General features: G+C 41.9%; 1 protein-coding gene across 1 annotated transcript; it reads right to left on the bottom strand.

Moving 5' to 3' along the window:
• Nucleotides 1-8,420: 8,420 nt before the first annotated feature.
• Nucleotides 8,421-13,590, bottom strand: LOC121563115 (intelectin-like; the record flags this gene model as incomplete). The annotated part of the gene is made up of 6 exons (XM_045216127.1): nt 8,421-8,629; nt 8,838-8,941; nt 9,262-9,379; nt 9,805-9,963; nt 12,199-12,446; nt 13,437-13,590. Coding segments are annotated over 6 exons (936 nt in total), but the record flags the coding sequence as incomplete, so codon positions are not given.
• Nucleotides 13,591-14,303: the final 713 nt, after the last annotated feature.

The following is a 14,303-nucleotide window of genomic DNA, read 5'->3' as shown; positions in this document are numbered from 1 at the left end:
ATATAACATGTTGCCTCTGAAAACTAGCTTTTTGCCTGCTTCCCTCCCCCTCCTCTTCAACCCCCTGATGTAAACAAGTATTTAAATAAGTATTCATCTTTCAAGACATTAAAGGGACGTTTTGGTCTATATGCCGGCTTTACATTAAAGGGATATTTAAAGTATTCCTCTAACTGTACGTAGTAACTCATAGAACAAACCAAATCTTTGGGAAAAATGAACTCTAACTCTTCTTCTGCATGAAATAAAAACGGCTAAATGCTAATTTGTTTTTTGTTTTTGAAAACCAGAAGCCTTCTTTTTTGGAGATATTACACCTCTTTGAAAACATGATGTGTGTATGTATGTATGTGTGTGTTTGTATGTGAGGGAGGGAGAGATGGGTAGAGGGAGAGGCGGAGAGCATCAGTGTGTGAAGTCGTATAATTCACGAGGAGAGGAAGAGAGAGAAACCTTCATCCCTGGGTGAGGTTATTTGCTGTAGCATCCCTGGGTGAGGTTATTTGCTGTTGCATCCCTGGGTGAGGTTATTTGCTGTTGCATCCCTGGGTGAGGTTATTTGCTGTAGCATCCCTGGGTGAGGTTATTTGCTGTAGCATTCCTGGGTGAGGTTATTTGCTGTAGCATCCCTGGGTGAGGTTATTTGCTGTTGCATCCCTGGGTGAGGTTATTTGCTGTAGCATCCCTGGGTGAGGTTATTTGCTGTAGCATCCCTGGGTGAGGTTATTTGCTGTAGCATCCCTGGGTGAGGTTATTTGCTGTATGTTCCCTGGGTGAGGTTATTTGCTGTATGTTCCCTGGGTGAGGTTATTTGCTGTAGCAATTGAGAGAAAATGAGAAACTCCTGACGTTGAAAGGATGTGTGGAGGACGATAGAGCCCAGGGGCTGCACCTTAACAGTCTAAAGAAAGACCATTGAGACTCACCATATAATCAGTGACTTTAACTTCATTACACACTAACCAACTCTCAGGTAAGACTTGCCACAATGTGTACTGTATGTAGTTTGTAAAGTAACCCACTGGGTTTCTACATGAAAACAGAACCATGAATTCTCCCCTAGAATTAGAATTGAGTTCTAATTCAATCCCCCAGAATTCGATTTAGAATTGAGTTCTAATTCTAGGGTTGCTCCTATCTCTCTCTTCACTCTAACCTATGGCCATTCTATGGTGTCAGTACACTGGCTTTAGTTGGACACACTGAACTTCTCACCCCCTTCTCCCTCTAACCCCCCCACTCATGTTTCCAAACCTGCTGTCTCTGATGCCCTGTGATTGGTGGACTGGACTCATCGGTGCACTGATGTTACTATGGACGGAAGTTCTAGTTCCAGAACATTGGGAATGCTCGAAGGGGATTGGTCTATCTATGCCATAATCCTACCGGGTTTTCTAGCTCACCTAGAGCCACTGACATACAGTACATACTATGGAGTAACCATGACCGCACAGTCCCTGGAGATATGGAAATCATGGAGCTGGATTACAACCCACAGGGTCCGGGTCTGGATTCAGGAGCCGAGTTAACCCTAACGGGCCAGGAGAACCTTGCTACAAGAGACTCTGAAAACAATGATTTGTGTTTATTACAAGACAGATCTTTTCTTCCGGGGGCGTCCAACTGCTGTTTTAATGCAGTCTGGTGCAAACATACTACCCTACTACCATACCTTTCCTTCCCCGGCCTAACACGGACCTATAGGAACAGTGTACATGAATCAGTGACTACGTCCCAAATAGCACCCTATCCCCTATATAGGCCATATAGGGGGCAGTAGTCAAAAGTCTGCAAAAGTTGTGAAGTATGTAGGGATTAGGGTGCCATTTGGGACGTTGGCACTGTGTGGGAGAGTGTGTGTTTTTTTATATATACTGCACGTTTAAAGACAATTTAAATCACTTCTTCTTAGCCCTGATATGTGGGCCTGGAGAGAGAGAGGACGGGGGAGCGATAGAGCGAGGTTAAACGACGTCTTAACGAGATATTTGCATTCACCTTTTTAGGACATTCTTTTTTTTAAAGGGGACACCTCGGTATGCGTCCCATATAGCAGCCTATATAGTGCACTACTTTTGACCGGAGCTGTGGCCCAGAGTAGTGCACTACATAGGGTATAGGGTGCTATTTGGGATGGGCCCCCTCACCTATACTCTTCCTCCTGATTGGTCGATTACCTAATAGCCACGTATAGAACGTAAGAACCACCCAGTAGAACCGAGGAAACCCATAGAACCCACGGAACAGAGAACATTGTTAATAACAGACAAAAAAAGGCATGTTTTACCCGTTTCAATTTTGCATTAAAAAGAATACGAAAAAAAAAAAAAAAACATTTCTTTCCTTTCTTGATTTTCTCTCTCTTTTTTTTTATTTCTCTGTTTGTAGCGACGTGTCTCTGTTGCTGATCTATTATTAACTGCGATTAATTAATTATTCAACTAATTGCATTTGCTAATGATTACGAGGATGAGGTGTGCCGAAATGGCACCCTATTCCCTATACAGAGGTCAAAAGTAGTGCCCTGTAGAGGGAATAGGGTACTATTTCAGTCACAGCCGAGGAGGAGTTGTTACAGAACGGTTTGATGATGATGATGATGATTATGATAATGATGATGACGTGTGTAAAAGCTTGACTTTGACATTAAAAGCTCCTTGAAACCTCTTAAAAGTTTTATTTTTTTATATTTTTTTTACTTGGGCTCAGGATTCAGTCCAAGGCGCGTTATAGAGCAGCGCATTGCATTGGACTTTTAGGTCGTTTACACTTGAGCCAACATTCACAGCGTTTACCGTGAAGGCGATATCCGTGGACATTGGGGGGAAATGCCTTTTAAAGGATCATTATAGGATGTCCAGTGCCCTGCTCTATGACGTGCCTCTGATTGAATCGTGGCCTTGGGCATGACATTTAAAACATGCTAATATCTGGTACATTGATGTTTTGGGTTTGAATCCTGGCCTTGGGCATGACATTTAAAACATGCTAATATCTGGTACATTGATGTTTTGGGATTGAATCGTGGCCTTGGGCATGACATTTAAAACATGCTAATATCTGGTACATTGATGTTTTGGGATTGAATTGTGGCCTTGGGCATGACATTTAAAGCATGCTAATATCTGGTACATTGATGTTTTGGGATTGAATCGTGGCCTTGGGCATGACATTTAAAAACGTGCTAATATCTGGTACATTGATGTTTTGGGATTGAATCGTAGCCTTGGGCATGACATTTAAAGCATGCTAATATCTGGTACATTGATGTTTTGGGATTGAATCGTGGCCTTGGGCATGACATTTAAAACATGCTAATATCTGGTACATTGATGTTTTGGGATTGAATCGTGGCCTTGGGCATGACATTTAAACCATGCTAATATCTGGTACATTGATGTTTTGGGATTGAATCGTGGCCTTGGGTATGACATTTAAAGCATGCTAATATCTGGTACATTGATGTTTTGGGATTGAATCGTGGCCTTGGGCATGACATTTAAAGCATGCTAATATCTGGTACATTGATGTTTTGGGATTGAATCCTGGCCTTGGGAATGACATTTAAAACATGCTAATATCTGGTACATTGATGTTTTGGGATTGAATCGTGGCCTTGGGCATGACATTTAAAACATGCTAATATCTGGTACATTGATGTTTTGGGATTGAATCGTGGCCTTGGGCATGACATTTTAAAACATGCTAATATCTGGTACATTGATGTTTTGGGATTGAATCGTGGCCTTGGGCATGACATTTAAAACATGCTAATATCTGGTACATTGATGTTTTGGGATTGAATCGTGGCCTTGGGCATGACATTTAAAGCATGCTAATATCTGGTACATTGATGTTTTGGGATTGAATCGTGGCCTTGGGCATGACATTTAAAACATGCTAATATCTGGTACATTGATGTTTTGGGATTGAATCGTGGCCTTGGGCATGACATTTAAAGCATGCTAATATCTGGTACATTGATGTTTTGGGATTGAATCGTGGCCTTGGGCATGACATTTAAAGCATGCTAATATCTGGTACATTAATGTTTTGGGATTGAATCGTGGCCTTGGGCATGACATTTAAAGCATGCTAATATCTGGTACATTGATGTTTTGGGATTGAATCGTGGCCTTGGGCATGACATTTAAAACATGCTAATATCTGGTACATTGATGTTTTGGGATTGAATCGTGGCCTTGGGCATGACATTTAAAGCATGCTAATATCTGGTACATTGATGTTTTGGGATTGAATCGTGGCCTTGGGCATGACATTTAAAACATGCTAATATCTGGTACATTGATGTTTTGGGATTGAATCGTGGCCTTGGGCATGACATTTAAAACATGCTAATATCTGGTACATTGATGTTTTGGGATTGAATCGTGGCCTTGGGCATGACATTTAAAACATGCTAATATCTGGTACATTGATGTTTTGGGATTGAATCGTGGCCTTGGGCATGACATTTAAACATGCTAATATCTGGTACATTGATGTTTTGGGATTGAATCGTGGCCTTGGGCATGACATTTAAAACATGCTGATATCTGGTACATTGATGTTTTGGGATTGAATCGTGGCCTTGGGCATGACATTTAAAACATGCTGATATCTGGTACATTGATATTTTTGGTTTGAAAATTCTAAACCTAGCACTTGTTACGTCCCGAATTGCACCCTATTCCCTATAGTGCACTTCTTTTGACCAGGACCCATAGAGCTCTGGGTTGAAAGTATCACACTATGAAGGGAATAGGGTGCCATTTGTGATGCGCCCTCTGTCCTAATCCATAGACTGCTTCCAAGGTAACGAAACCACACTGACACCTGGACCAGACCGGACCACCTGGACCAGACCGGACCGCACATAACCTCACAGTAGTTATCGCTAAAGTTCTAAACCCCAATCAGAATGGACTTGGATGTCAGTTATTGAGAGAACAGCAGTCATGATGTAAAAATGTCGTCTTTAGCTACCGCAGTTTGTAAACGATGTTAATGCAATCTGTGAATCATGAATACACAGTGTCTTATAAGCCCAAGTGGGCAGGGCATCCTGAAGACGCAAGACAGTGTACTAACAAAATGTATTAAATTAAATCATTTCTACCCCCTGGTTTCTTGGGGGTATACAGAGGAGGTTATGCCATGTGGACTGGAGTTTTGAGGCTGAAAGGAGAGAGCTATGCTAGGCTAGGAGGAAGGGAAAGGTGAGGGAGCTGGTGAGAAATAGAACCAGTAACAAGCTTAGGAGAGAGACCAAGGAGCTAGGAGAGAGATCAAGGAGCTAGGGAGCGAGAAGAGAGACATGATACTAGAGCCATCAAGGAGAGAGATTATTTTCTAGAGAAGACAACTGGGATCTACAACAAAGGATCTATAAAATAAAATAAAGATGACTAGATGATCTAGAAAAGCGATGGAGGCTAGACCAAACTAGACGACCAAGACTAGACCAAACTAGACGACCAAGACTAGACCAAACTAGACGACCAAGACTAGACCAAACTAGACGACCAAGACTAGACTAAATTAGACGACCAAGACTAGACCAAACTAGACAACCAAGACTAGACCAAACTAGACGACCAAGACTAGACCAAACTAGACGACCAAGACTAGACCAAACTAGACGACCAAGACTAGACCAAACTAGACGACCAAGTCTAGAGCAAACTAGACGACCAAGACTAGACTAAATTAGACAACCAAGACTAGACCAAACTAGACGACCAAGACTAGACCAAACTAGACGACCAAGTCTAGAGCAAACTAGACGACCAAGACTAGACCAAACTAGATGACCAAGACTAGACTAAATTAGACGACCAAGTCTAGAGCAAACTAGACGCACCAAGACTAGACTAAATTAGACGACCAAGACTAGAGCAAACTAGATGACCAAGACTAGACCAAACTAGACGACCAAGTCTAGAGCAAACTAGACGACCAAGACTAGACCAAACTAGATGACCAAGACTAGACCAAACTAGATGACCAAGACTAGACCAAACTAGACGACCAAGTCTTGAGAAAACTAGACGACCAAGACTAGACTAAATTAGACCCGACCAAGACTAGACCAAACTAGACGCACCAAGACTAGACCAAACTAGACGCACCAAGACTAGACCAAATTAGACGACCAAGACTAGACCAAACTAGACGACCAAGTCTAGAGCAAACTAGACGACCAAGTCTAGAGCAAACTAGACGACCAAGACTAGACTAAATTAGACGACCAAGACTAGAGCAAACTAGATGACCAAGACTAGACCAAACTAGACGACCAAGTCTAGAGCAAACTAGACGACCAAGACTAGACCAAACTAGATGACCAAGACTAGACCAAACTAGATGACCAAGACTAGACCAAACTAGACGACCAAGTCTAGAGCAAACTAGACGACCAAGACTAGACTAAATTAGACGACCAAGACTAGAGCAAACTAGACGACCAAGACTAGACCAAACTAGACGACCAAGACTAGACCAAATTAGACGACCAAGACTAGACCAAACTAGACGACCAAGTCTAGAGCAAACTAGACGACCAAGTCTAGAGCAAACTAGACGACCAAGACTAGACTAAATTAGACGACCAAGACTAGAGCAAACTAGACGACCAAGACTAGACCAAACTAGACGACCAAGTCTAGAGCAAACTAGACGACCAAGACTAGACCAAACTAGATGACCAAGACTAGACCAAACTAGACGACCAAGACTAAACCAAACTAGACGACCAAGACTAGACTAAATTAGACGACCAAGACTAGACCAAACTAGACGACCAAGACTAGAATAAATTAGATGACCAAGACTAGACCAAACTAGACGACCAAGTCTAGAGCAAACTAGACGACCAAGACTAGACTAAATTAGACGACCAAGTCTAGAGCAAACTAGACGACCAAGACTAGACCAAACTAGACGACCAAGACTCGCACCAAACTAGACGACCAAGACTAGACCAAACTAGACGACCAAGACTAGACTAAATTAGATGACCAAGACTAGACCAAACTAGACGACCAAGACTAGACTAAATTAGATTACCAAGACTAGAGCAAACTAGACGACCAAGACTAGACCAAACTAGACGACCAAGACTAGACCAAACTAGACGACCAAGACTAGACTAAATTAGATGACCAAGACTAGACCAAACTAGACGACCAAGACTAGACTAAATTAGATGAACAAGACTAGAGCAAACTAGACGACCAAGACTAGACCAAACTAGACGACCAAGACTAGACTAAATTAGACGACCAAGACTAGAGCAAACTAGACGACCAAGACTAGACCAAACTAGATGACCAAGACTAGAACAAATTAGACTATCTAGGATAGACAACTAGACAAATGTCACCCGATCTCCTATATAGGGCACTACTTTGAACAGAGCCCTATGGGATAAAACAGGTAAAAGCAACAAGAGGAGAAAGTAGTGAACTACATAGGGAATAGGGTGCCATTTGGGAGAAGAGCAAAATGAACGCTTTCACTATGACCATGACCCTCTTTATCTGGATCACTCCTGACACCTGGTGGCCAACAACCAACATTACAACTCATAAGGTATACAATGGATTAATACTCAGGAATACTGGATATGAACAGTACATATATGCAATTGCATTTGTACAGTACATTCAATGAATGAATGCTACCTCTATAATAACCATGGAGAAGTTGTATCCATTACATCATCTTATCAAACAGGGGATTTCATAGAACAAACAACAACGCATCTTAATATACGCTGATGGCATGGAATGGTTAGTTTTCTGTACAATACCATGGAATGGTTAGTTTTCTATACAATACCATGGAATGGTTAGTTTTCTATACAATACCATGGAATGGTTAGTTTTCTATACAATACCATGGAATGGTTAGTTTTCTATACAATACCATGGAATGGTTAGTTTTCTATACAATACCATGGAATGGTTAGTTTTCTATACAATACCTTGGAATGGTTAGTTTTCTGTACAATACCTTGGAATGGTTAGTTTTCTATACAATACCTTGGAATGGTTAGTTTTCTGTACAATACGATGGAATGGTTAGTTTTCTATACAATACCTTGGAATGGTTAGTTTTCTATACAATACCTTGGAATGGTTAGTTTTCTATACAATACAATGGAATGGTTAGTTTTCTATACAATACCATGGAATGGTTAGTTTTCTATACAATGTCATGGAATGGTTAGTTTTCTATACAATATCATGGAATGGTTAGTTTTGTATTCAATATCATGGAATGGTTAGTTTTCTATTCAACATCATGGAATGGTTAATTTTCTATACAATATCATGGAATGCTTAGTTTTCTATTCAACATCATGGAATGGTTAATTTTCTATACAATATCATGGAATGGTTAGTTTTCTTTGGACAATAAAGTTTTATTCTTTACAGTGTATAGAATATAGTAAAAGTTTATTGGATGGAATTTAACGGTAGAAGAGCAGCACAGCAGCTTCGGTGATCTCCCTGGACGCACTCAAGCCTATGTTGGTCCCGTAACCATCCCAGTCAAAGCTAGTGAAATCACCACACTGTCTGTGAGCATCGCTAGGGAAGTGTCCACCACCACCTATACAATACTGCACACACACACACACACACACACACACACACACACACACACACACACACACACACACACACACACACACACACACACACACACACACACACACAGGTTATGAAACAGATGGACTCATACATGTCATTTAAATGCTTGCACACACACATACACACACAGCAATTATTTGTCTTAAAAGAATACCACGATTCTTCCTTTTAACTCACATGTTCAGTGTTGCAGCCGGTTGGTTTGACCCCAGAGCAGATGGCCATGGCTGCTCGTTCGTTATTTATCGCTCTGAACGTGATGAAGCCAGGTTGAAACTCATCTTTAGGAGAAAGAAAAACATGACAGACACATGATATGAATGTCTACAAGCCAGGTCATTTATTCCATAGACACATTTCCCTTCTGTGTAAACTTAATCACAGTAAAGTTGTTGTTATCTACAGGTGTATATTTAGTTTGATTCACCATTCTATTATTTCTGTGTGTCATGGTGGATAAAATATGATTAAATAAAAGTCACATACTTTCTTGAGTTGAAGAAACACATGTTAATACATTTCTACAGATATATTTCATTTCAGTGCATTCATCGCTCTCTTTCATTAGCTCATGGTTGATCAAATTAAAGAAGCCCCATACTTCTTGCGTTGGGTCCATACAGCTCTCTGGTGGTCTCTGTGTCTCCATGGTCATAGACAACAGGAATGGATGGTCCTCTGTCGCTGCAAGACCCCACGTTGTACCTCACTGGGTGGGTCTGGGGCATTAGAACACAATATCATTCATGTCGAGCTTTAATCAAGCACCCATCTGTGTTGCCAACTGGGTGAGCCACGAGACTGTGTTAGCCTACTGAGCTAAAGCCTAGGCATCAGGTTGATGCATTAGTTTGTCAAAGTTATTCATAATGTGGACCAAACTACCTCTAACATCTGTGTAAGTAAATATAACAAGAAAGCGTGCATTGTACTGTGTGTGTGTGTGTACGTGCATGCGTATTTTGTACGCGTGTGTGTATGTGCGTGTCTGTGTGTAGGTGCGCGTGTGTGTGTACGTGCGTGTCTGTGTGTAGGTGCATGTGTGTCTGTGTGATACCTTGAAGAGTTGGTGCAGGTGTGTGTATGTGCGTGTCTGTGTGTACGTGCGTGTCTGTGTGTAGGTGCGTGTGTGTCTGTGTGATACCTTGAAGAGTTGGTGCAGGTTGCCTCCTTGCAGGGTTAGGAAGCGTCTCTCTGTGTGGTAGCGCAGGATGGAGGCCAGGTTCCAGTGTTCCAAAGGAGAGTTGTTGGGGACGTGCCACACAGACATGTCCTCCGCCACGATGTCATAATACCCAGGGTTCTGAGGGAGAGGGGAGGAGATGTATTAATACCCAGGGTTCTGAGGGAGACAGGAGATGTATTAATACCCAGGGTTCTGAGGGAGACAGGAGGATATTTATTAATACCCAGGGTTCTGCGGAAGAGGGGCAGAGATGGATTAATACCCAGGCTTCTGAGGGAGACAGGAGGAGATGGATTAATACCCAGGGTTCTGAAGGAGTTGGAGGAGATGTATTAATACCCAGAGTTCTGAGGGAGAGGTGAGGAGATGTATTAATACCCAGGGTTCTGAGGGAGACAGGAGGAGATGTATTAATACCCAGGGTTCTGCGGGAGAGGGGCAGAGATGGATTAATACCCAGGCTTCTGAGGGAGACAGGAGGAGATGGATTAATACCCAGGGTTCTGAAGGAGTTGGAGGAGATGTATTAATACCCAGAGTTCTGAGGGAGAGGTGAGGAGATGTATTAATACCCAGAGTTCTGAAGGAGCCAGGAGGAGATATATTAATACCCCGGGTTATGAGGGATACAGGAGGATGTGTATTAATACCCAGGGTTCTGAGGGAGACAGGAGGAGATGTATTAATACCCAGGGATCTGAGGGAGAGGGGAGGAGATGTATTAATACCCAGGGTTCTGAATGATGCAGGAGAAGATGTATTAATACCCAGGGTTCTGTGGGAGAGGGGAGGAGATGTATTAATACCCAGGGTTCTGAGGGAGACAGGGGGAGGTGTATTAATACCCAGGGTTCTGAGGGAGACAGGAGGAGATGTATTAATACCCAGGGTACTGAGGGAGACAGAGGGAGATGTATTAATACCCAGGGTTCTGAGGGAGACAGAGGGAGATGTATTAATACCTAGGGTTCTGAGGGAGGGTTAGGAGATGTATTAATACCCAGGGTTCTGAGGGAGAGGTGAGGAGATGTGTTAATACCCAGGGTTCTGAGGGAGACAGGAGGAGATGTATTAATACCCAGGGTTCTGAGGGAGACAGGAGGAGATGTATTAATACCCAGGGTTCTGAGGGAGACAGAGGGAGATGTATTAATACCCAGGGTTCTGAGGGAGAGGGGAGGAGATGTGTTAATACCCAGGGTTCTGAGGGAGACAGAGGGAGATGTATTAATACCCAGGGTTCTGAGGGAGACAGAGGGAGATGTATTAATACCCAGGGTTCTGAGGGAGACAGGAGGAGATGTATTAATAGCCAGGGTTCTGAGGGAGACAGAGGGAGATGTATTAATACCCAGGGTTCTGAGGGAGAGGGGAGGAGATGTATTAATACCCAGGGTTCTGAGGGAGACAGGAGGAGATGTATTAATACCCAGAGTTCTGAGGGAGACAGAGGGAGATGTATTAATACCCAGGGTTCTGAGGGAGACAGGAGGAGATGTATTAATACCCAGGGTTCTGAGGGAGACAGGAGGAGATGTATTAATACCCAGGGTTCTGAGGGAGAGGGAAGGAGATGTATTAATTTGTGTCTTGCATAACACAATTCCATTCCAATTCCAGTCAATTCAGGAAATGCACTAAAATTCCAATTCCAATTCTCTTCCATGCGTTCCAATGGGAAGAATTTGGAATTGTAATTTGGTTTACTTTCTGGATAGACTGGAATTGAAATGGAATTTTGCCCAACCCTGCTGTATAGGTTTTCAACTTATTAGTTTACACCCCATCATATGATATAGCAATCTGATCATCTATTTAACATATCAGTTTAAACCCCATCATATTATATAGCAATCTGCTCATCTATTTAACATATCAGTTTAAACCCCATCATATGATATACCAATCTGCTCATCTATTTAACATATCAGCTTAAACCCCATCATATGATATAGCAATCTGATCATCTATTTAACATATCAGTTTAAACCCCATCATATGATATAGCAATCTGCTCATCTATTTAACATATCAGTTTAAACCCCATCATATGATATACCAATCTGCTCATCTATTTAACATATCAGCTTAAACCCCATCATATGATATAGCAATCTGATCATCTATTTAACATATCAGTTTAAACCCCATCATATTATATAGCAATCTGATCATCAATTTAACATATCAGCTTAAACCCCATCATATGATATAGCAATCTGACGCCTGACTGTACAGTCCATGAGGTGGATCTAGAAAAATAGATCTAGACTAGACAACACTAGATGATCTAGAAAAACACGATTGAGACTAGACCGTCTAGACTAGACAAGACAAAACAAGTCGCTCTACCTTGAAGTCATCAGAGGTGGCGCCCTCTGCTGTTCCAAAGGTGGCCCTGTTGGCCCAGTTCCCCTCTCCGTCTGGCCGGTTGGGGTTACTACCCTGCTGACTGGACCAGCGGTCGCCCACCGTGCACTTCCCATACATGTTGTTCTCGTGCACGCTCGCCACCAGGGTCCAGCCGCCGCCCGCTGTGGTCATGTCACAGAAGGTCTGGTACATCACCCCGCTGGCTGTAGTCAGATAGTACAGACCATCTGACAGACAGAGAAATATATTACAACGATATATCCACATACTAGTAGAAAGAGGAGGAAGCGATATGACCAGTTTTTTGGACAAAACAACATGGGAACTTATTGCCAATGGGCAAAACATGTAGAAAGAGGAGGAAGGGAAGCGCTACTAAGGTACACAGTAGTAGATGTTGGTAGACAGAAGGTGCTCTTTGGTCAAAGGGGTGAATTGGTCATCAAAAGAAAGCAGGACCAAGGCGCTCTTCATATGCCGAAACGCGTCGGATAAAAAAATAATATTTGTTTTCTATTGAACACGCCATACTAATAAAGGCATTTTATTTAATTATATGAAGAGTGCCTTGGTCCTGCTTTCTTTTGATATATCCACATATATTGAAAATATACATAACTACAGATATTGAAATATATAAATACATATATTGAAATACATACCTGAATATATTAAAGCATTTAACAATATATTGAACTATATGCTTACATATATTCAAGTGTATACCTAAATATACTAATATATATGTAAATATAACAAAGTAAATATCTACATATATTGATACACATATCTAAATATAACGAAATATAGCTGCCCATCTGTGATAAGTAAATTCTTTATAACCATGGTGATACTCAATGTACTGTACATGCAACACCAAACACAACCACCAGGTGGCGACAGATACACAGTACAAGATTGGCACCGCTATTCTTTCTGTTGTAATCTGAGTGATCAGACATTAATAATTATTTCATATGCAGCACTGCAGTGTACGGCAGTTATAAACATGGATGGTCCTGTGTGACTCAGAGCAAGGCAACAATAGGATTGTGAGTTTATATCCCACTGGGGCAACCCCATGTGAAAATGTATGCACGCAATAACTGTAAGTCGCTTTGGATAAAAGCGTCTGTTTAAATGGCATATATTGTTAATATATGATTATTATCACATAAAATCATTATCACATTATTATCACATAAAATCATTATTACCTTCATGTTGGTTATATCTGTCCTTTATTTCTTTACAGCTCCTGGCAACGTATCGTGTTCTGTTCCTCAGCCTGTCCAAACTGCTGAAGTCTGTTCTGGCTCCGACTGCACGTCTGCCCTCATGGACCGCCTGCACTGCTACTGGAACGGGAATATCACCAAGATAAGAGGAAAGTTGTTTTGTATGTACATTTAAATGTTCAAATACTTGATAAGCACGTGTGTGTGTGCGTGTGCGTACGTGCGTGCGTGCGTGCGTGTGTGAGTGTCACACCAAGTTGAGACAGTGAAGTTGAATTAGTTGTGAGTCTGATAATTAGAAGTAGCAGTCTGCTGGAGACAACATTACAACATTAAACACTACAGAGGATAAAACCCTATAGAGCCTGGAGGCCAGCTGGAAACAACATTACAACACTACAGAGGATAAAACCCTATAGAGCCTGGAGGCCAGCTGGAAACATCATTACAACACTACAGAGGATAAAACCCTATAGAGCCTGGAGGCCAGCTGGAAACAACATTAAACACTACAGAGGATAAAACCCTATAGAGCCTGGAGGCCAGCTGGAAACAACATTAAACACTACAGAGGATAAAACCCCTATAGAGCCTGGAGGCCAGCTGGAAACAACATTAAACACTACAGAGGATAAAACCCTATAGAGCCTGGAGGCCAGCTGGAAACAACATTACAACATTAAACACTACAGAGGATAAAACCCTATAGAGCCTGGAGGCCAGCTGGAAACAACATTAAACACTACAGAGGATAAAACCCTATAGAGCCTGGAGGCCAGCTGGAAACAACATTACAACATTAAACACTACAGAGGATAAAACCCTATAGAGCCTGGAGGCCAGCTG

This window comes from Coregonus clupeaformis, unplaced genomic scaffold (genome assembly GCF_020615455.1).
Source record: "Coregonus clupeaformis isolate EN_2021a unplaced genomic scaffold, ASM2061545v1 scaf0616, whole genome shotgun sequence".
NCBI classification, from domain to species: domain Eukaryota; kingdom Metazoa; phylum Chordata; class Actinopteri; order Salmoniformes; family Salmonidae; genus Coregonus; species Coregonus clupeaformis.
The sequence above is the reverse complement of the archived record's forward strand: the minus strand, read 5'-3'. Positions and strand labels throughout refer to the sequence as shown.